At 46.9% G+C, this 20,179-nt stretch overlaps 1 protein-coding gene across 1 annotated transcript in view; it reads right to left on the bottom strand.

The window, feature by feature from the left end:
* The window catches only part of Pax3 (paired box 3), a 95,384-nt gene extending 75,656 nt beyond the window's left edge, over positions 1-19,728 (bottom strand). The window contains exons 1-4 of the mRNA XM_006972127.4: positions 18,892-19,728; positions 17,446-17,681; positions 16,116-16,245; positions 14,873-15,007 (exon numbers count right to left, since the gene is read on the bottom strand). Of these exons, the coding sequence (XP_006972189.1) occupies positions 14,873-15,007; positions 16,116-16,245; positions 17,446-17,681; positions 18,892-18,976 (586 nt within the window). The 5' untranslated portion in view covers positions 18,977-19,728. The remainder of the gene's footprint in view (positions 1-14,872; positions 15,008-16,115; positions 16,246-17,445; positions 17,682-18,891) is intronic.
* Positions 19,729-20,179: the final 451 nt, after the last annotated feature.

The raw sequence follows: 20,179 nt of genomic DNA, 5'->3' as shown, positions 1-20,179 counted from the left end.
AACTCTAAGATCCAATAGGAGCCTACATTAAATTTAATACTACATAAACTAAAAATAGACAAAATAAAGCCCAGCTGTTCAATTCAGAGCCTTTGCGCTTGTGCCCTTCAAAGCGATGAGCTCCTGAGGTTCTCAAGGCTCTCCGGAACCTGGGGGTGTGGTTCAGTCGGTAGGATGTCTGCCTAGGAGGCATAAAGCCCCCAGCACTGCGCGACCCAACATCTAGGCTCTAGATTCTAGAGGTTTTAGGGATTTGAGCCCTCTTGGCTGGTGCAGTCAAGAAGAATATCCCTTACATCTTAGAGTCCTCTGGAGGAGGGCAGATGCATTTCCTCAGACTCCTGACAAGTGTCCTGAAGCCATTGAAAGTATGAGAGCTCAGATCCCTTTGGTTGCCTAGAAAAAGCTTTCAGCTCGGAGATAAGATGAGCCCCACACATGCATTCCTGATCTACGGCTCTGAGCCAAAAAGAACCTGCTTGCTCTTCTCTGGTTCATTATTTGCCAAGGAGCCCCAAACACCAAAACCAAGGCCCTTCCTTGCAACAGAAGTGGGAGATAGAGCACCTGGAGTGGAGAATTCTTGGAGGCCAACTTGGTTTCACCTCCTCTTGGATAGCTCAGTGGGACACCCTGCCTTCTGGTCCTCTTCATCATCAAGGAGTGCTCTCCTGGCTGAACTGATCTGGTCTGCACATATTCAAGACGGGATCTGCTGGGAGGGGCATCAGAAACCTGTTCCTTGCCTCCTCCCAGGGGCTTGCCTCCATGGACACCCTTCATCTCACCTTTCCTCCATAATAAATTGGCCAGTCCCAAGATCTTTTGCAAAGGAACAGCAGCTCTGAGAGATGAAGTTCTTGAGTTTCTGTATGAACAAGGGCAAGCTAAGTGGTGGTGTATGTGTGTGGTAGGGCTTCCCAGGAAAAGGCACATGGGAGTAAAGGAAGGGAGAGAAGGGAGAAGGGACCAGACCAGAAACTGACCATTCCCCCTACCCAACCCACAAGCAAGTGGAGGAAAGGAAAGAATTTTCAAATGTCTTAGGTAAGAAGATGGGAGGGCCGGGGGATTCTCAAACATGCCAGTGAAAAAGCTAAGCTTGTTGTGGGGACGTAATTTCCTATCAAGGACGGTCTGAGTGACAGTTTGTTTTCTTTTTCCTAAGGTTTTTTCCAAAAGGATGTTCCATGTACAGAAATGTCAGTGTGAAAGATAGGCATTATCTTTCCTCATGGTTTTCATGTGGGTTTTCCCTTTTAGAAAATAGAAAGGATTCATTTCAGGGGGAAAAAATCATTAAACTAGATGACATTAAATGATAGTCATTGACTAAAATAATGAAAGTGATCCAAGGAAGATACAGAAAAAGTTCAGTTCTGTGTACTATTTGTTAACAACGAAATAATTTCTCTCCTGTCTGACCAAGGTATAGGCTGACTCTCCATTCCAAACTAAGCCTGGTCTAGTTTGGAGAGGGATAGAAAACAGGAGATATGCTGGTTAAGGAATAAGAACCTTCTCTGACACGTGCAAGAACTATATCCCCCTACTCTCCTGACTGCTCCTGGTAACTCCTACCTCCCAAGTATCTACTGATTTTGTCTTCGAGGATGCCCAAAAAAGATCAGCACAGGCAAGAGGAAGACACAGAGAAGCAACCTTCACTGAGTAAGCTGAGAAAAGCCTCAGAACTCATCCCCATCAGCGGAAGAGTTCGATCAGCCATGCTGATCTTCTACTGGAGCAACATCCGCCAACTACCAGCAAATTTCCCAACACTGGGGTATCCCTCTAGTTCATCTGGGCACACTGAAGTCCGGTTCTTTGGGATTTCCGACCTGACACTCTACCCCAAGTTGTCCATTTGCCCTCTTCTCCCGGACAAACACTCAGCAAGTCTTCAGAGCTTGGCAGGACCAGTGTCCACAAGCAGACATTGGCTTCAAGTAAGAAACTATAGAAGTTGCCTTTCTACTGCTTTGTAATAAATGTGTGTTGTGCACAAATGCCATGGATGTGTCCTGTCTGCACCAAAACAAGCAATCCACTACCTGGAAGGCATCTGTGCTGGATCAGCTCCCAAGCCCTACGTGCCTTGGCAAATGACTAGTCTACCCCAGGCATTGTGAGGATCCCACTGTTTCATCTGCTCTCCTTCCCGGAATGGATCGCCAGGCCTTTTAGAAACGGTCTGAGAGGATATCAGAAGGCCCTAAACATTCCAAAAGAGTCGACAGCTCCAGGCACTGAGATCGCACCTACTTAGGAATTGGGAAATGAAAAATGGAAAATACCCCCTCCCAAATGGATTTAGGAGTCACTTCCTATTTTCAAGAACTTGAAGAATAGGGGTACAGAGATGGCTTAGTAATGGCTTAGCTCTTGCTTTGTGAGCATGAGGACCTGAGTTCGAATCCCCAGTACCTATATATTTTTAAAAAGTCAGACATGGCTATGTATGCCTATAGCCCCAACACTGAGGGACAGAGACAACAGGTGAACCCTAAGAGTTTGTTGGCCAGTCTAAATGGTAAGCTTCTGGTTGGATGAGAGAATCTGTCCCAAGGAAATGGGTAGAGTGTAATAGAAGACACCTATGTCCTGCTCTGGCTTCCATGTGTACATACATGGGAGCAGGCACCTGAATACTCGCATACATGCGACATGTACAACACACACACACACACACACACACACACACACACACACACACACATCAGTGAAAGAGTATCTCTCCCAAAGCTGGAGAGATGGCTCAGTGCTTAATAGCACTTGTTCTTGATAGGACATGGCTTCCCAGCGTCCACATGTTGGTTCACCACTATCCTCAACTCCAGTCCCAGACCACTAGGAGCCCTTTACTGGCCTCTATAGGTACCAGGCACATATGCAGTGCACATACATGCACGCAGGCAAAACACTCATATTCATAAAATAATAATAGAAACTTTAAAAAAAAAGTAACTCTTGCAAAAGACATCTGCTCGAGGCTATGAAGCTAGTCCCCTAGAGACTGACTCTATTTGCCATCTCTTTACCTACAAATAAAAGCATTGTGAGGCTGTGTCATATATATCCAGAGTTCTGTCCCTCTGCACATGGTGGCCCTGAAACAATTCACGATACATGGTATAAATTTCTACTGAGAACAGCATCGCAGCAACCTGAAAACACATCGGCATCTTCCTTTCAGGATTAAGCACTCCTAGACCTTCCCTCCTGTGTAAGGACCCGGATACTCTTACAGGTAGGAATGAGAAGCCACACTTTGCCGGCCTGAGTCAATCCAAATTATGCACGGGGCTGGGACGGGGGGAAAGGCTGCTTTTGATTGATTCTTCCCAGCTCTCCACAGCTGTTCTTAACACCGTGCCTGTTTACATTGCCTCACTGGCCACTTCAGATCTCACAGGCCAGGCAAAGGGAAAGCAGAAAGGCGATCCAGGAAGCAAGCAGCGTCTCTCTCTAGGCTTACAGAACGTGCACCAGCCCCGTGCTGACAGACCCTGTGCTGAGTATCTTGGGATAGCAACAAGAAGAGTCAAGAGAGGTCTTGTTTTTCTTTTTCGGTGTTTGTTTTCACGGGTTAAGGCTTTCAGGTTAAGAAGTCAATCCCTAGCCCTTTCTTTCTCCCCGCCACTGAATGGGCTGCTCCTAGGAGGGGTAATATGTACTGCTATCATCTCTCCCAGTCCCTGGGGTTAGGGGTGACTTGGCTTCCTTGGATAGTTGGAACACGGTTCTTTCTGGCTTGGTTCAGACTCTGTCTCTCAATTTTGGTAAGCTGGGTCTCGGGAACTGCGTTCCCAAGCATCAGATTTAAGGGGAAATAGGCCAAAATGAGTTGAGAGAGGTAAGGTATGTGGAAAAATATAACAAGTCTTTTGTGCGGTAGAAGGGAATGGATACATACTCCCTTAAAATGTGCAACATTACAAGTCAGCCATTACCAAGTGCAGAAACCCCAAGTCAGCACATCTTAAGGTCAGAACACAACAGTATGTTCTATGACTTACAAGTTCGAACCCAGCTTGGGGGTCTTTGGAAGACAATTTCTCTCTTATAGCTTAATGGTGAGAATAAGTTGCTTCTAAATTATATAAACTTCTCATAATATCTCCAGTACAAAATAAAAGTAAGCAAAAAAAGCTTAATACTAGAAGACTGTTTTAGATAGGAGTGAAATTAAATAAATGTTAAACAAAAAAAAAAGGAATTTTAAAAGGAATCAGTAAGTAGAAGGGAAAAAATTGGCTTAGAGTTAGAAGATGTTCCATTTGGAAAAACAATAGAATATCGGAGAAGATTCTAGAAGGCATTCATTGTTAGTGGAACAACTCTTAGCAGTCATTTCAAAGCTCCCACTCACAGACTGGGATAGAGGCAAGTGTCTTGTCTGCCTACCTCAGGGTCCCTCCACAAGGCAAACACTCTCCTGCCTTACAACTGTCCAGCTCCTCCACCATTTGCTCACCATGTAGAACCCAAATTCCAGCAAAGCTTTCAAAATTGCAAATGCCATCCCCTTTATTTTATAAATAAACTCACATCTGTGCCAAATGGTGCTGTTAGATGAGAAACACTTTAAATGTAAAATAAATCACCCTCTGTCAATATAACGGAATACTACACAGTTATACAAACAGGACTGAGGAAGCCCTGGTGAAGAGTGATTGCTGAGATGTAACATACAGTGTAAAATTAAAAAAAAAAAATGAAGTACAGAATAGCAGACACAATAGTGCCATGTCCACAAGAGGTGGAAAGACTGTATACATGGATACACACATGAGAGCTAGAGACCAGGGGTTGGGAGTTAATTGAATGTTTGTGCAGTTTCCCAAAAAAAAACAAGGTACTGATGGATATCTAGTCTACAGGGAAAGGAAACATGTTACCCGGCTTCCATTCACAGCTTTTGAGTTTTGTACCAAGTGTTTTCTACACCCAAAAATAGATATGGGGGCTCGAAAACTAAAATTGGCTGGGACGCTCTGTCATTTGAAGTGTTGACTTGTCGAGGTTGTGATCCTCAGCCTATCCAAGGCCCTGAGAGTTGGCCCGCAGAACCCAGAAGTCCCCTCGCATCTGAAAGCCTTTGGAGGGGCACACTCGGGGGGGGGGGGACGCTAGGAGGCGTCCAGAAGGAAGGTGGCCTGCTCTCCAGTAAGTTTTTGTCAGTTTACTGGGGCCTGGCCAGCCAAGGAGCAGAGACTGCCTGCTGTGACGCCTAAGCCACAACAGCTGCATAAACCGGCCGCGCCCCGGCTTGACCTATCTCTGAGACAGGTCAGAGCAGTGCATGCAGGGATAAAAAAACAACCTTCCACGCAGCCAGGGCCTGCACTGTCCACCAGCTCAAGCCAGCGAGAGGAGCAGGAGTTCTGGGTCCCCAGAGCCTCATGAGCAAGCTACTTTCGCTTCCCTCACAGGGCATGCCAGTAATGCAGGACACACAAGGACTTGCACACACGCGTGTGCGTGCACACACACACAGACTCACCACCATTTTGGGGGTGGGGGTGGGGCTGAGTGGAAGGAAATTAAATTAAAAGGTCATTGTAATTTATCCTCCAGCTTAAGATGGCCACTTTAGGAAGTTTCCTCAACACTTCCAAGCTCCAGTTTTAAGAAGAATCATTCACAAAGAACTGAGAATGCGTGCAATCCCACATGCAAAACTGCAAGGACATTTAAGAATGGGAGAAATGGTGGGGAACTCCACCAAATGAACAAGTTTTCAGAGTTGCAGGAGCGAACACACGCTGAGATCAATTTTCATGGAGCAGTTTGCCCATCTTTAACCCAGCAAAATAAACAAACAAATAAAAGTTTGCAAACAACCAGTTCATCTAACGGAGAAAAATCAATAGCCTGGGAAGAAAGGGGAGTTAAGAAATGTCCTTTGACATTTGGTGAAAGTTTTAGAATTTTATCATGTTTCCGTACCGATGAAATCAGTGAAGTTGTTATATTAAGTAGCTGCTTATGGAGTCGAGTTTCTGACATGCGGAAAGTGGAGAGTGTGGAGTACGTATGTGTATGCTGTGTGTGAAGGGTGTGTGTTTGGTCTTCATTGTTGCTGCTAAGCCTTGAATTAAGCTTTTATCTGCCCTTGGGCAGAGCCCATCTGCTAGTCTGTGGGCTGGTCACTTTCTCAGAGTGTTCAGAGTTTGGGCCCCCTACTCCACCAGGACTTTGGGTTTTGCTAGGATGGATATAATTTGCATACAAGTATTTTCTCATCTTAGCTACACAGAACTCTTGGAAACTGGTATGACCCACTTCATTTTAAAAGTATCAAAAATGAAGCCCAAGAGGTCACACCTGAATGAATAGTGGTTGGTCTCAATCTCAGAGACTCATCGGTAAGGCAAGCACTGGCCACTTTTACTTGGGTATTCTATTCTTTTGTAGCACAAAAACGAACAAGAAAATACTGAACCAGGCAGGACAAAAACACTCAATGCTCCAACGACCTTCATCCAGGAAGCTGTCCAGTCCAGGCTTCCACTTTCTTTGCAATAAAATAAATCACACCAATTAATTTTCTTTAGTTCAAATTAAGCTCAGCTGTGAAAATTGAGAGAGACCAACACACTTACTCTTTGGATACAATTTTCTTAATGATAATGACACATTTGAATACTCAATTTTAGGATATCTGTTTGAGACTCGAGGGAGATAGGCTGAGTAATAGAACGCATGCCTGCCATTGTAGGTCCCCAGGTTTAGTTCCTAGCATCAGAACAATTAAATAAACAAACAAACTCCATGTTTATTCTAGAACTTTAGGCTAAGAAATAAGAGAGATATGTGACTGCTGTATTTTAATATATCTATGTCACTCATAAAAAAAATCACAAAATAAAAATGCTGACTTTCTGCTGAAGTGCAAATGTGTGACTGTATCAAAGTTCACTATAAAAACAAGAATAAATGGAACCATTTCCATGTCGTGATACAAACTGCAAAGTAATTAACTTTCTGTTCTTAGCTAGTCTACCCTAATTGACTTGTGGTGTCTAGTCAATGGTATAAGACCAAGCAGATTTAATGCTGCAGCTCTTCCTATAGCCATACTTACTGAGTTTATTTTTTAAGGGTCTACACTGGAGTTTCCACAAAGCTATACTTTTTGAATTTTTACTGTGATCTTACGAATGGTGCACGCTGAAGATACGGTGGCAACCCTCCTCCCTCAACCTTGTTGGTCAGTGCGGGAGAGGTTCCCTTGCTCATTGAGAAGCATTTTAATCGGCTATTTCTGAATGGAATGTGTTGGGTTGGATCCAGAACAAGGAGAGTTGGCCCCTAGAATTGAGAATTGCTATTAATATGCTATTATAGACACAATAAAACTAAACAGCTAAAAGTCAATAAGAAAGGTTAGCCAGTAAACTATTAAATGGGTCTAAGGACATAGCCACACAGTAGATGGCTTTTGCCTGTCGTGAATTCTAGCCTCTTCCGAGAAGAGCATTTATTTGCCACTGCAGTAGATGGAGGACATAAAAACTCAGATGACTTAGATCAAGTTGCTTTGGCCCAAAGGGGATGTGTATTCCGTTCTTTTGCTTTACTTAAAATCCTGCAGCAGAATTTTAAATGCTGTCAACTTTTTTTGCTATTTGCCATGTAAACTAATTTGCCTTCTCAATATTTTCCCTTTTAGGAGAAAAGTGTATCAAATCAAATTCTAAATGTTACACAGATGCTCCTTATTGCAGTGTAATTTCTTCTTTAAAAAAAAAAAAGAGAGAGAAGTGGCCATTTACACAGCAGAAATGATCTGTTCCTTTTTACCAGGAACAAAGGAAAGCAGGAAACCAAAGGTAAGAATTCATAAAACCTGTATGATTGTCTTCAGCTCCGTTTTCTCGTCTCGCTTCAACAAGGGCAATTTTCTAATGCAGTGGTTCTCAGTCTGTGGGTTGTGAACCTTTCGGGGTGGAACCAACCTTTTCACAGGGGTCCCATATCAGAGATCCTGCATATCAGATATTTACATTATGATTCATAACAGCAGCAAAAATTGTAGTTATGAAGTAGTGATGAAAATAATTTGATGGTTGGGGGTCATGGCGATATAAAGGGGCGCAGCATTAGGAAGGCTGAGAACCACTTCTGTAGGACATAGGAGAACTACAGGGCAATACTGCTTCCACCTGGTGTTCATCTGCAGAGAGAACGGCAAAGTGCAAGCTCCCTTTCGCTTTCTCTCTCTGCATAGGACATGTTGCAAAGTTTACGACATTGTAAATGTTGCTGCAGAATTTTAAATAAAACAGAATATAAGAGAGTACTGAGGCCATAGCTCCCCAGACAGAGGCAATCATTCTTAGATCAGCAAGCTTGCCTTGGTAATAAGATCTGGCCCAACTGGGATCTGGGATCTACTGTCTCCCTGGTAATGTTTGAGCACACAGCCTAACAATCAAGAGGGAAAAGTTCACTTAACTCTGTATGTGCATAAAAAATAAATGTATGTACATGTGAACTATGAATTGAATAATTAAGTACCTGACCCAGGAAAGGCAAATCATCATCACATACTTAACTGACTCTAGTTTGCCACCTAATTTATTTCAGACAGTCATACTATATATTATAACGATAGATTACTGCTCTGTTATACTAGTGGGTATTGGAACGTAGGTAGATTATTAATGAATTCATTAATTATGAGTTAACATAGGGAATTCTGACACAAAAATTTTAAAAATATTTAAAAGATAAATATAACCAGCATTAACGTAGTGCCTGCATGTCAAGGTACACCTTAAGAATGAACAAGAAAAGGTAAATAATAAAAAAGTAAACCCTTATAAAATCATAATTTAGAATCAAAATGCACACGGCAAGGGAGTTCACAAAGCCTCATACAGTGGCGCATACATGATATACAGGGAAATATCCCAAGCCTGACTCCGGCATAAATAAGAGAACCTCAGAGTAATTTGTTGGAATTTGCAAATTAAGCACAGAACTGGTATATTTCCAAAAGAGCCCTGGAAAGAACGTTTTGCCGTCTTAAAAGAAAGGAAAAACCAATACAAATATACTAAATTCTTAAACAAACAAAAACCTAATAGTTGATCTAAAAATCAGCAACTACAGAGGTCATGATGGGATTCAGGTGTTTTCCCTAGCAGTCAACATCTGGGAATGTTACTGAGATCTGTGCTGTTACTTCCCGCTCTGATGCCTCTAAAGGACACTTTGCAGGACAAGTTCACCTTTATAAAGTCCAGGACCAGCTTAATTCTCAGTGACCAGTTTGCAAATAAACCCTGTTGACATACATTGTACACACAAACACATATCTACTCCTATATGACAGGGATTTAAAAAATAAATGCAAAATTATGGAAATGCAGCACATAGATGTGGCCACTACATCTCACAGTCTTCTGTGTTATTTATTCTCCATCTAATTTGACATAAAAAAAAATCTGATATCTTTTCTGCATAACATTCCAGCCTGGGAGGCAATTATAGTGACAAATTCATATTTAGAAAATTTGCCCGAACAGATAGTTGCACCCCTTCCCCCACCCACCCACCCTTATCCCAAAGGAGAACCAACTTGATAAAATCACTATCCCAGCCTCAGTTCTGAACATGAAATCGCCACAGGATAATTGAAAAAACACCCCATGAGCCTCCTCTGTGAGACAACAATACGAAACCGATTTCAGTTCCTATTTCTTGGAAGGGAATTTGGTCAGTTCCTCCTTAGAGATTTCAGAGGAAAGGGAGGATTTTCCAAGACAGATAAATTGAAACGATCCTGCTTTGATCTGTGTGGTTAAGAAGCCCTCACAAAAGAAGGTGGCCACTGAGGGACTGAGCTCCCGGCCTCTCAATGGATGGTAATGGCACCAACAAACAGCTACTTAATCAATATTTGGCCAGAGCTGCAGAAAACTCCCCTTTCAGATTTTAATTCCTAGTTGTAAAACAACCCCAGAGCAGCCAGTGAGATAAGACTAGAAGCTGACTGCTTAATTGCCATTTAGTGGCTGGTAAGTTACATGGTGGGTTCTTGGTCTTAATAGTTCCTTAATCTTCATTTACTGGAGTGAATAAATAAGTTACCTGTCATAGGGTTCCACTGAACTGAAACTTTCTGGGTCCCGGGCCAGGCAACTCGTCACTGAGCTTTTCATTCTGCTGGCCATTTATTTCTGTATAACTTGAACGTTTAATCTCGTGATTAGGAAGGATTTTTGTCCTGTCCTGAGACTATCCATGGATGTTGAAACCGCTAGGGCAACGCTCCTGTTCACTTGATTGATTTCTGTGTACCACTTGCCTGCACCGAGGCACACTTTCTGGTTCCGCATCACCGCCCCGGGTGGGTTTTATGACTCAGCCCTGGGGACTCTTAAATGACCCTTCAGTAATTATTACACACTGGAAGCCCCTACCTCCTGTTCCGGTGCTATCAACAATCACATCAAACCCCAAAATAAACATATGATTTCAAGCATTAATTAGAAAATCTGCATGTTTTCAATAAAGCTAGGAAGCAAGCATACAGCAGTTAGTTACCCCAGTCAAGCAAGGGGGAAAAGAAAGCGCTAAGGCACAGAGTCTCCCTTACTCTGGCTAGGGAATGCTACTGCAGTGTGGTGGCCCACTGTCGTCGACAATTTTTTTTTTTAATGAGAGAGACACTTCCCTTGAGCAGAATTGCAAAGCCTTCAAAACTTTAAATACGATGTTGAGAGTAGACTCCTGTCCTGCCAAATGGACTTGAGAATAGTCGGGAAGTGACCAGTAATAGATGATCTGGGTCCAAAAATCTGTGATCCTGCGCTCCCGTTATTTAAATCTGTGGGAAGGCTCAGCCTGTGCCTGCACACCAACCAACACCAACTAACCGGACACCAACAATTCCCTTCTCCACCAACACGGAAGAAGCAAATGGCTATGCTTTTCACAGCATGACTCCCTTCATTCGAAAGTGCCTCCCAAACAATCTACTGGGAACGAAATATTCCAAGAACTTTACCTGCCCCCGCCCCCCCAACCCCCACCACCCCACCCCATCCCCGCGCTTTGGTCTTTATAGACATACATTTTTAATCTGACGTCATTTGTCATTAATTTTAGAAAAGAGCATGAGCTTATCCACAAAACGGGCTCAAGAAAAACTTCTGATACTTGCATTTTCTGAAAATTAAAAAAAAAAAAAAGCTGATTTTTTTTTTCACACACTGAAGACATGTGAAGGGAATATAGGCTTCCAGCCATCCTGTGCCGGATTTCTCTGTTTCTTCTCTGTGATTGTTGCAAACCTCCCGTGCTTATTTAAGATTTTATTTTTAAATGGGGGGAGAAGTCCGGTGAAAGTGTGTCTCCAGTCCCAATCAAAACATCAGTTTGGCAATCTGGCCTCTTTCCCCCTGCGCTCGCTCCCCCACGGCCACTTCAAAGCCACAGCAACAAGTCGGTAATTGTAACGTTACATCTAAATATTTAAGCGGAAAGTCTTGCCGTCGCGTGTCCCATCTACAGTCCCCGTCTGTCCGGTAATTCCATTACGGCACAAAGCAAAAATGTTGCCCAAAACTCACAAACAGGAAAAGCGTCACCCTGCTGAGAGAAAGGGAGGGGGGTTGGGAGGAGGAGGAAGAGGAGGAAGAGGCAGAGGGTGGGGGGGGGGAGAAAGAGGGGAGGAGGAGAAGGGGAGGATGATGAAGGAGCAGTTTCATCGATTAGTCACCGCTTTTGTGTTAAGGGCTTTCTTTAAAATAAGAAAAAAAAATGGGGGGAGGTTGCAGAAATTTCACTAATGTGAGCCTCAGGCTAGGGAGGGAGGGAAAAAAAAGAGGAGAAGAAGGGGGAGGCGGGCTGTGTCTAGATGAAAGTGAGAGGACATAAAGGAGGCAATTGAGTCGGCTGCAGCCCGGCGAGCTAAGCTGCGGGCCGGCCGGAGCGGGGAGGGGCGGCGCGGCGCTTTGGCGCAGGGCGCAGCAGCGGGGGCCCGGGCTATTGTGGCGGCGCCCGCGGGCCCGCTCTGCTGAGCCGGGGGAGGAACAGAGGCGCCCATTGAGCTGCCGCAGCCCGGGGTGCCTGAGCTCGGACTCCGCAAGTCCGGCTGCGCCTGCTCCGTGTCCGCACTTCTGGCCAGGGACCGAGGGTGAAGGTCCCCGGCCGCTCACCCCTCTTCTTTCACCAATATCCTGGAGCAGGAAGGATGGACTCAGCAGGGGTACAAAAAACCTAGGGTTCCCTGGGAGCGCAGGGCTGGATGCACTGCTGCACGGGCTGAGCAGCTCTTGGATTGGACGAGAGAGAAGGAAACTTGGGGAAGGGCAAAGGAACCGTTTAGGAAAAAGGGACAAGAGCTTGAACAAAAGAGCGTGGCTCTGACCTCTGTCTGGATGCCTTTCTCCCCGCATCCAAGCGTCTGCCAAGCAGATCCCAGGCCAAATTTGTGTCCAGGAAAGCCAGTCTCAGCAGCAGGTACCAGGCCCATCTGGCAAGGGCACACACAGCAGTGGTGGGGACACTCCTCCGCCAGTTTTTCCCTCCCCTTTGCCAGGACTCAGGGAGCCCTTTCTCAAGATCCATTCTATTTTACAAGTGGGACCGCCGGAGACTTTTGATGCCCAAACAACAGAGGGGAATATTTGAGGTTTCTAGACTTCAAACTGCATCTCTCACTCTATCCTTTCTCTGGGCCCCTCTTGCCCTCCAGGGTTCATCCGGAAAGGAAGCTGGAGGCACTGAAGGGACCCAGGCTGCATCTTCCTTGACAACCCCAAATTAAATTAGACTTCAGCCTCTGAGGGAGGGGCGTGTGTGTGTGTGTGTGTGTGTGTGTGTGTGTGTGTGTGTGTGTGTGTGTGTGTTTCAAGGACACAGCCCCCACTGGGGGAAACACTCTGATTTTTAAAAATGGTAGCAATTGCCCTTGAATGGCAGCCGGCCCAGCGAGGCGACCCAAAAGACTAGAAACATTTTGTAGGTGAAATGGCCACTTTTTCCACGCTGGAGAGTCCATAAAACTTCCTGGCTGAGCAGCTACTGCGGCTCATTGAATAATTCATCCCTCATTGCAAGCCCATAATGTCTATTCTGGGCCCCTTTGTGGGGCTGTTTTCTCTTCTTTTCTCCTTGAATTATAAAAAGGCTGCCTTCCTTTGTTCACATCAAGCTGCTCGGAGCTGGAGCTTTGTCTGGGCCAAGCTAAAGTGTGAGTTTCAATGGACTCTCCAGGCTTTGTCTCCCAAGTTCATCTCCAAGTGTAGATTGTGTAGAGAAGGCCTTCTTTGTAAACGCTGGAAAAGTTGTACAAATGTTTGACCAGCTCATTTGGGACGTTTTGTCTCCAGGGCCTTGGTTGTTGCGGCTGGGCTGCGAGGGAGCGAGGGAGCGGCTGGTCTGCCTGGCTGCCACTTCTAGCAACAAGTAGCAACACCGTGGATCCCCAGTAAGGCCTCTCCCATAACCAGAGGACCTACTAGCCTCCGCTTTAGGATCCCATTGGGCCTGGGAGAAGTCTGGGTCCTCAGTCCTCTCTCTGCCTTCTTTCACCCTAGCACCTCTAGCCTGCAGCTAGGGCTGGAATATAAACCAGAGGTGACCAGAAAAGCATTTGTCCAGGCTTACACAGACTTCACAAGAGCCCCTGCTGTAAACACAGAAGTAATAGCATGTGCCATCTCCCTGATCACTTCTATTCGGGGTGCCTTCTCTTGATTATATGTGTGCCCTAAAGCATCTGGGCTTCCTTCCGGTTCATTAGAAGTCAGGCACTTGGTTGCTAACACCCAACTCTAAATATCGAGGGTACGGCTTTTGTATTGGTTTGCAAAGCAGCTTTCCTGGAAGGAAGGCAGTTGTCTCAAGGATACACAATGAAGGTTTAAAAAGAGAGAGAGAGAGATACACCAATCTGTATGCTAAAGCCATCTTTCTTCTAGATCATCTCAGAAAGCCCTGGTAGAAAGGGTTTCTTTCTTTCTGTAAACCTTTATTTTTGAAGATAACTCCAAGCAGGTAATAGGGAAGCAGCCTGTAATTCTCCATCCCCTGGAGGGAGATTTTTCTTTTTGGTGCTGACAGGTCGCAGCCAACAAGGAGTGGGTGGTCTGTACCCCTGGGGGGACAGCGGGTGATGGCGAGCACTGGGGGGGGGGGACTCAAGAACACTGATCCCTTTGACCCAGATCCCTAGAACCCACCACTTGGGCACCATCGGTTGCCAGACACATACAGGTTATATACTTCATCCCACTTGAAAACAAATGAAAAGTAGCCAGCTTATGTACACACGTGCGCGAACACACGCATGTATAAGGCAGCAGAGGTGGGACAGTTTTAGGCTCCCAGTGTCCAGAAGAATCAGTCTCATTAATTCTCGCCCACACGCACAGTAGTTCCCAGAGTGTAAAAACTACTTCAAGATCCTCAGACTTCATTAACTACTTCCCTATTCTCAGACCATATAATTTTTTTTTCAGAGAAGTTTAGTTTCCATCTGGAAAGTGTCCACCTGCAACGCGTTTCAGATTTCTCTACTCCAAGAAACTAGACAGGATGGAGAATAAAACTCACGATAACTTAAGAGTTAGTATTATTAGAGTGTGGCTCAAGGGTCCAGCCCTTGCTGGGCGTGTATGAGGTCCCGGATTGGAAAGCCAGGAAAAAAATAAATAAAAATTAGAATAGAGAAGGTTTTGTTTTTTTTTTTTTTTTTAATATCAAGTACCTCTCTGGTCTTTCACTTGAATGTCCTCCGGCCAGAGGTAAGCTTTGAGACAAGCCAGAGCCGGTCTGCGGTTGCGCAGACCCACAAGTCTTAGAACCAGCGCCCTCTCCGTGGAGCGCACGGTTCCATGGGGCCGCTTACCTCGCTCGCTCAGGATGCCGTCAATGCTGTGTTTTGCCTTTTTCTCGCTTTCCTCGGCTTCCTTCCTCTCTAGATCCGCCTCCTCCTCTTCTCCTTTTCCAAATTTACTCCTCAGGATTCGGCTGATGGAACTCACTGGGGATAAGAGGAGGAAGGGAGCGCACATGACTGAGAGGCGTCGGGGGTGATCCCAAAGGAGACCTCAAGGGCCCAGCCGAGACACTCAACCCCCTTCCTGCTCCTGGGAGAGGCTCATTTCTCTATCCGGGTCCTTGTGCATTCTCTCGGGTCTTAAAAAATCCCTCACACTTTCATGGAGTTTTAATTACTTAGACTGGAACTGGAAACTAGAAATCTCGCAGCACCTCCAATTCATAAACGAGAAATGTTACCTCTGTCCCTCTCCGAGAAGCTGTTGGCTAGTAGTCTCTGAACACCCTAAGAGACGTCTGCCACCAGCTCACCCTTCACAGTGTTCCCTCCCCACCCGAAGACATTGGACCCCAAAATCCTGGGGAGAAGAACCACAGAGGGCCTGTCGCCTGCAAATCAACTTGTTTTGAGGATAGAAAGGGTTTAAATTTCAACTGCAGAATCATTCCCTATTGTAAAAAATCAAAAGAAAACGCGCTCTCTCCGATTTATTTTTTCCAGATTCCAGTCTGGTAAACAAATCCATGCTCTGAAATATATCGTTCTTACAGAGGGAAAAAAGGAGTTTCCTTTTAATTAAAAACAAACTCTTCCCGCGCGGAGGCCCAGCACTGGCCCTTTTTCCCCTGGACCTTTCCCAAGCTGCCAGGATACTGGATGGATCCTGAAACTCCCGGGAAAATCGCGTCCTGCCGAATTTTCACCCCTTCACTGCCCGAGTCAACTCTCCACCGGTGCTGCTTGGATCTCCCCTTCAGTGGAAGTTACCAAGACATTTGTTTCTCTTTTAGAAGGAAACATCAATACTAATACTCATTTGGCCTGTGCCCTGCGTTTCCGCCCCAGTCCCAGCCTCCTTAGTAGAAATGCGTTTGCGGGGGAAACTTCGGTCGTCCTCCAAGCCGCCACCCTGGGGACCAGCAGTTCACCCAGTGCTCCATAAAACATGAAGAATGTCTGGCTTGTAAATATTTCAGGGCAGCCTCCCAATAGTCACGATGGATCATTGGGGCGATTTTATGACTGGGCTGGACCACTGGAGTACGAGACTGACGGTCGTGCCTCCGGGAAAAGTTAATGGACCCAGTACCTGAGGGCACGGTGTTCCGATCACAGACAGCGTCCTTGAGTAATTTGTCTCGAATTTCCCAGCTGAACATGCCCGGATTCTCTCTTTTGTATTCCTCAATTTTCTTCTCCACGTCAGGCGTCGTCACCTGCTTTAAGAGAATAGGCGGGTGGTGCGTTGGTACCCGGTATTGTGAGCCAGATAGGGTGCCCCCACCTCATGGTCTGTTGGATGCTCCTTCCTGTATTCTCTGGGAATGTCCCTCTGCGTAGCCAAATGACTTTAATTGAGTTTAGAAAGGAGCAGACAGGAAATTATCCCATTCGGGGCAGCCTGGAGACCCTCCACCTGCCTGAAGATGCTCGGGGGACCAGATGAAATTAAGAAAAAAATTATAAGTTTGGAGACGAGGGCTGTGCTTTCTGATCACTAGAAACCCCACCGAATCCACACAAAAACGAAACTAAAAAGAGAATGCTTGAAAGAACCACAGAAAAAATCAAATTAGGTCAGTTCCAAAGAGGTCAGATCTGAGCTACAGAAGGATTAGGTTGAGATTTCAAAGGCCTTGTATCTAGGTTGTGCTGTTACTGTTGTTGTTATTTTTGTTGTTTAATTAGACAAACATAAGAATGACTCTTTCACCCACTGGAATAAAACTGTCTCCTAAGATTCTCAGGTTAAGAGAGAAAATGGGGAAGGAGAGGGACTGTGTTTGGGAGTCTTCAGTGTCTGGTTTTGCCCCCCCACCCCAACCTGGCAACTAGAAAATCATACTGACTTCTCTGCATAGCCCAAAGAGAAGGCAGGCCCCTGTATAATCTCCTCCCACTCCCTAACCAGCAGGGCTTTCTTGCTTATTAAAGAAAACTAACATCATTTAAGGATCTCACCTACCTGCTTTATAAAATGGAGTCAAGAGGCTTATTATAAAGAAAACTAATAGCCCTGACTTTTGACTTCTCAAAAACAATTTGCACTGGAAAGGGGGGGGGGCGGTGTCAAAGCTGGGAAAGAATCTCTTCAAGGACCTTAGCTTCATTCTAGGATGGGGCAGTGGGAAGACTCTCAGGGAAAATCGGCCACGGGTGGGATTGCTTTAGGTGTTTATCAAAAGAATTTGATGAGGGTTCCAAGGTTCCCAGGCATTTAAAAAAAAATGCCCAGACTTTTTCCAGTGTTCAAGGACCACTAGCAACCATAACAACTGAGTTCTACACACACAAAAACACTCCTTCCTAGATATGGAAAATACTTCCCTTGGAAAGTCCCTAGCTCCTGGCTAGACGGTGCCCACTCCCCACCAGCTGAGCACAGGCCCCAAGTCCATGAAACCAGGCCCCAGGCTCACCTTGGGCTTGCTGCCTCCAATGGCACCAGGGCGGATGGAGCCTGTCTCCTGGTACCTGCACAGGATCTTAGAGACGCAACCGTGGGACACGCGCAGCTGGCGAGAGATGACGCAAGGCCGAATACCATGGTGGGCCATCTCCACGATCTTGTGGCGAATATGGTTGGGCAGAGGCCTGCCGTTGATAAATACTCCTCCAAGCTGGTTGACCCGGCCCTGGCCGAGGGGGGTAGACACTGGGAAGAGAATGCAAAGGACAGAGCCCAGGGAAAAAGTCATTTAGGAAGAATAAAAAGCATCAGAAAGAACCTAATTCTGCATCCTTCCGGCCAACACCCCCGCTCCCCCCCCTCCCGGCCCGTGACAGTCCAATACCAACTACCAGGCTTTCGACTCCGAGCCCCGACCCTGACTGTTATGATTGTTTAAATAATTACCCACTGCAGGGGCATATAATCTTTTGGAAATTGAGTAATTGCAAAAAGATAACTTGCTGTAGAGAAAGCTGTATTTTCTCTTTTGGGGGGAGGGAAAGGGGGTGCTGCAAGTTGGAGGGGGAACTAGCCTGGTGCCTGAAATGTCTTGCGGTAACTGCCACAAAATCCCGGCTGAGTCTGGAGCAAGCCGACTGCCTTTACTGTTTCCGGATCAGAGCGTAGTAGGCAAGGGTCGGGGAGCATCCGGAAAGGAGACACAGGTGACAGCGTGTATCACCTGTTACATCTCAGAAATAAAAACGGCGGCGGCGGCGGCGAGCCTGGCTACGATTACCACAGCCGCAGTTCGTTCTCCTCTGGACCAAGGTCGAAGGACTGTGACACCCTTACTTCCCAAATTGTTTGGTAGGGTTCGGGTTTGCAGTAGTAGCTGCTACCTCCCCGAAATTTCCCAGAACCTTCAAGCAAACCAAAAGGCATCCCCAAACACATTAGAAACTTCGAGATGCCTCTTGAGTCGATTGGAATTTAATTAATCCATACTAAAACTTCCAGTTAGGACGGACCACCTCAGTTTTCCGCAGCCGGAAAATTCTTGCCGAACTAACAGGAGTTTGGGGATTTTTTTTTTTTTTTTCAAAAGTGGGCGCAGCCGGGACAGTTTCGTAGCAACTTGGGGTGAACATAATTTTGCTTCCGTGGCTGCGAAGCTTATCCACCTTCCTCCTCACGACAGCAACTCCAAAACAGGGCAAAGTGGAACCGGCCCGAGCAGGCCGGGCCAGCTCTGAGGGTTTGTAGAGAGCACGGTGCGGCGTTTGCAGTCTGAAAGCGAAATGGGGCTTCTCTCCCCTCCACGAGACCCCCTCCCCACCATTGCTTCTTGGGATGGGAAGTATGGAGGAAGAGGCTCCGGGGAAGGCGCGACTCCAGGCCCTGGAGACCTGGAATGGGGTGCGGCAGCCAATCCCGAGCCCCGGGATCCGGATGGGCTGAGGCCCTAACATACCTTCCAGCGGGAAGCCGCTGCGTGGGTAATTCTGCCCCGGGCCGGGCCGCATCATCCTGGGCACAGCGCCGGCCAGCGTGGTCATCCTGGGGGCAGCTTCGCTCGCAAATTATATCCAGGTGAAGGCGAGACGGAAAAGCGAGCGCAATGCGGCGGCGGGTGACCCTCGGGAACTCTCCAGATCGCGGAGAGCTCCTCCCCCCCAAAAAAAAAGAAGGCAGGAGAGGGAGGCGGGGCGCGGGGGAGGGAGGGGGGCTGCTAGCTCCTGGTCCACCCGCTCCAGAGAAGTTCCTAGAATGAAGGATCCTAAGCCCAAGGCGGACAAGTTTTGGTGCGAGTCTGGCAGACAGGCCCCTCAGCTGGGGCCACGGGCGAGGGTGCTCAAGGCGCCAGGAAGATGGGGGCGGGCGGGTGGTAACGCCGAGGCGGGAGCACGGCCCGAGTCTCCTCCCGTAGTGACACCGAGTGCAGGGATCCGGACTAGGGAGCATTTATTAGTTCTTTCACCCAAAGCTTGGTCAGGAGCCCTGAGCTGCGATTGGCCGACGAGGAGACCGTCCCGGGTGGCGAAGACACGCGCTGATTGGGCGACAGAGGCTACTTTCTCTTCCCATCCCTGACGGTGCCCAGGCCTCCACCGACCCGGAGGGGGACCAGCTCTGTGCCCCTTCCCCTCAAAAGAGAGAAGCGTAGACAGGTTGAAACTGGAAGAGGCAGCCTGGGCGATGGGAGCGGCTGAGGATGGAGAAGGGGCTCGCTGTGTCTGTCACTCTACGTGTGCGTCCCTCTGATCTCTGGTTTTCCACTCCTGTCTGGCTGTCCCAATCTGTGTCTCTCCCTGAGAGGCTCGCTCTATCTGTCTCTTTATTCTCTCTGTCTGTCTCTGCTTTTCACCAGCGGACCTCTCTTCAAGGCTGCTAACCCGGGGATGGGGGCGGGGAAACTCGGGGGAAAAAAGGCATAAGGAGTCCCGGATGTGTTTAGTTTTCCTTTCCCTGGTCTGCGCTGGGCCTGGGCTCGCAGTGGGAGCCTCTCCGAGCGGCTCCTCTAGGGGAGAGTCCAGGATGCTCCCAGAAGGTCCTTTTGTCTTTCTTAGTCTGAAAGAAAGGGACTGAAGGATAGGTGGGGTAGCCTTAGACATAGACAGACGTGGCAAGGCCCCCCTGGACTAGAAGTTGCAAGCTGGGATGGGGGATTCGGCTCCTTTCCTTGGGTTAAAAGCCCTTCTGGGAAGCCGGGACTCTAAATCTCACATACAGATCGATCCCCGATGCACATGCATCTATAT

Source organism: Peromyscus maniculatus, chromosome 13 (assembly GCF_049852395.1).
Source record: "Peromyscus maniculatus bairdii isolate BWxNUB_F1_BW_parent chromosome 13, HU_Pman_BW_mat_3.1, whole genome shotgun sequence".
NCBI lineage: Eukaryota > Metazoa > Chordata > Mammalia > Rodentia > Cricetidae > Peromyscus > Peromyscus maniculatus.
This window is presented reverse-complemented; position numbering and strand designations above follow the sequence as displayed.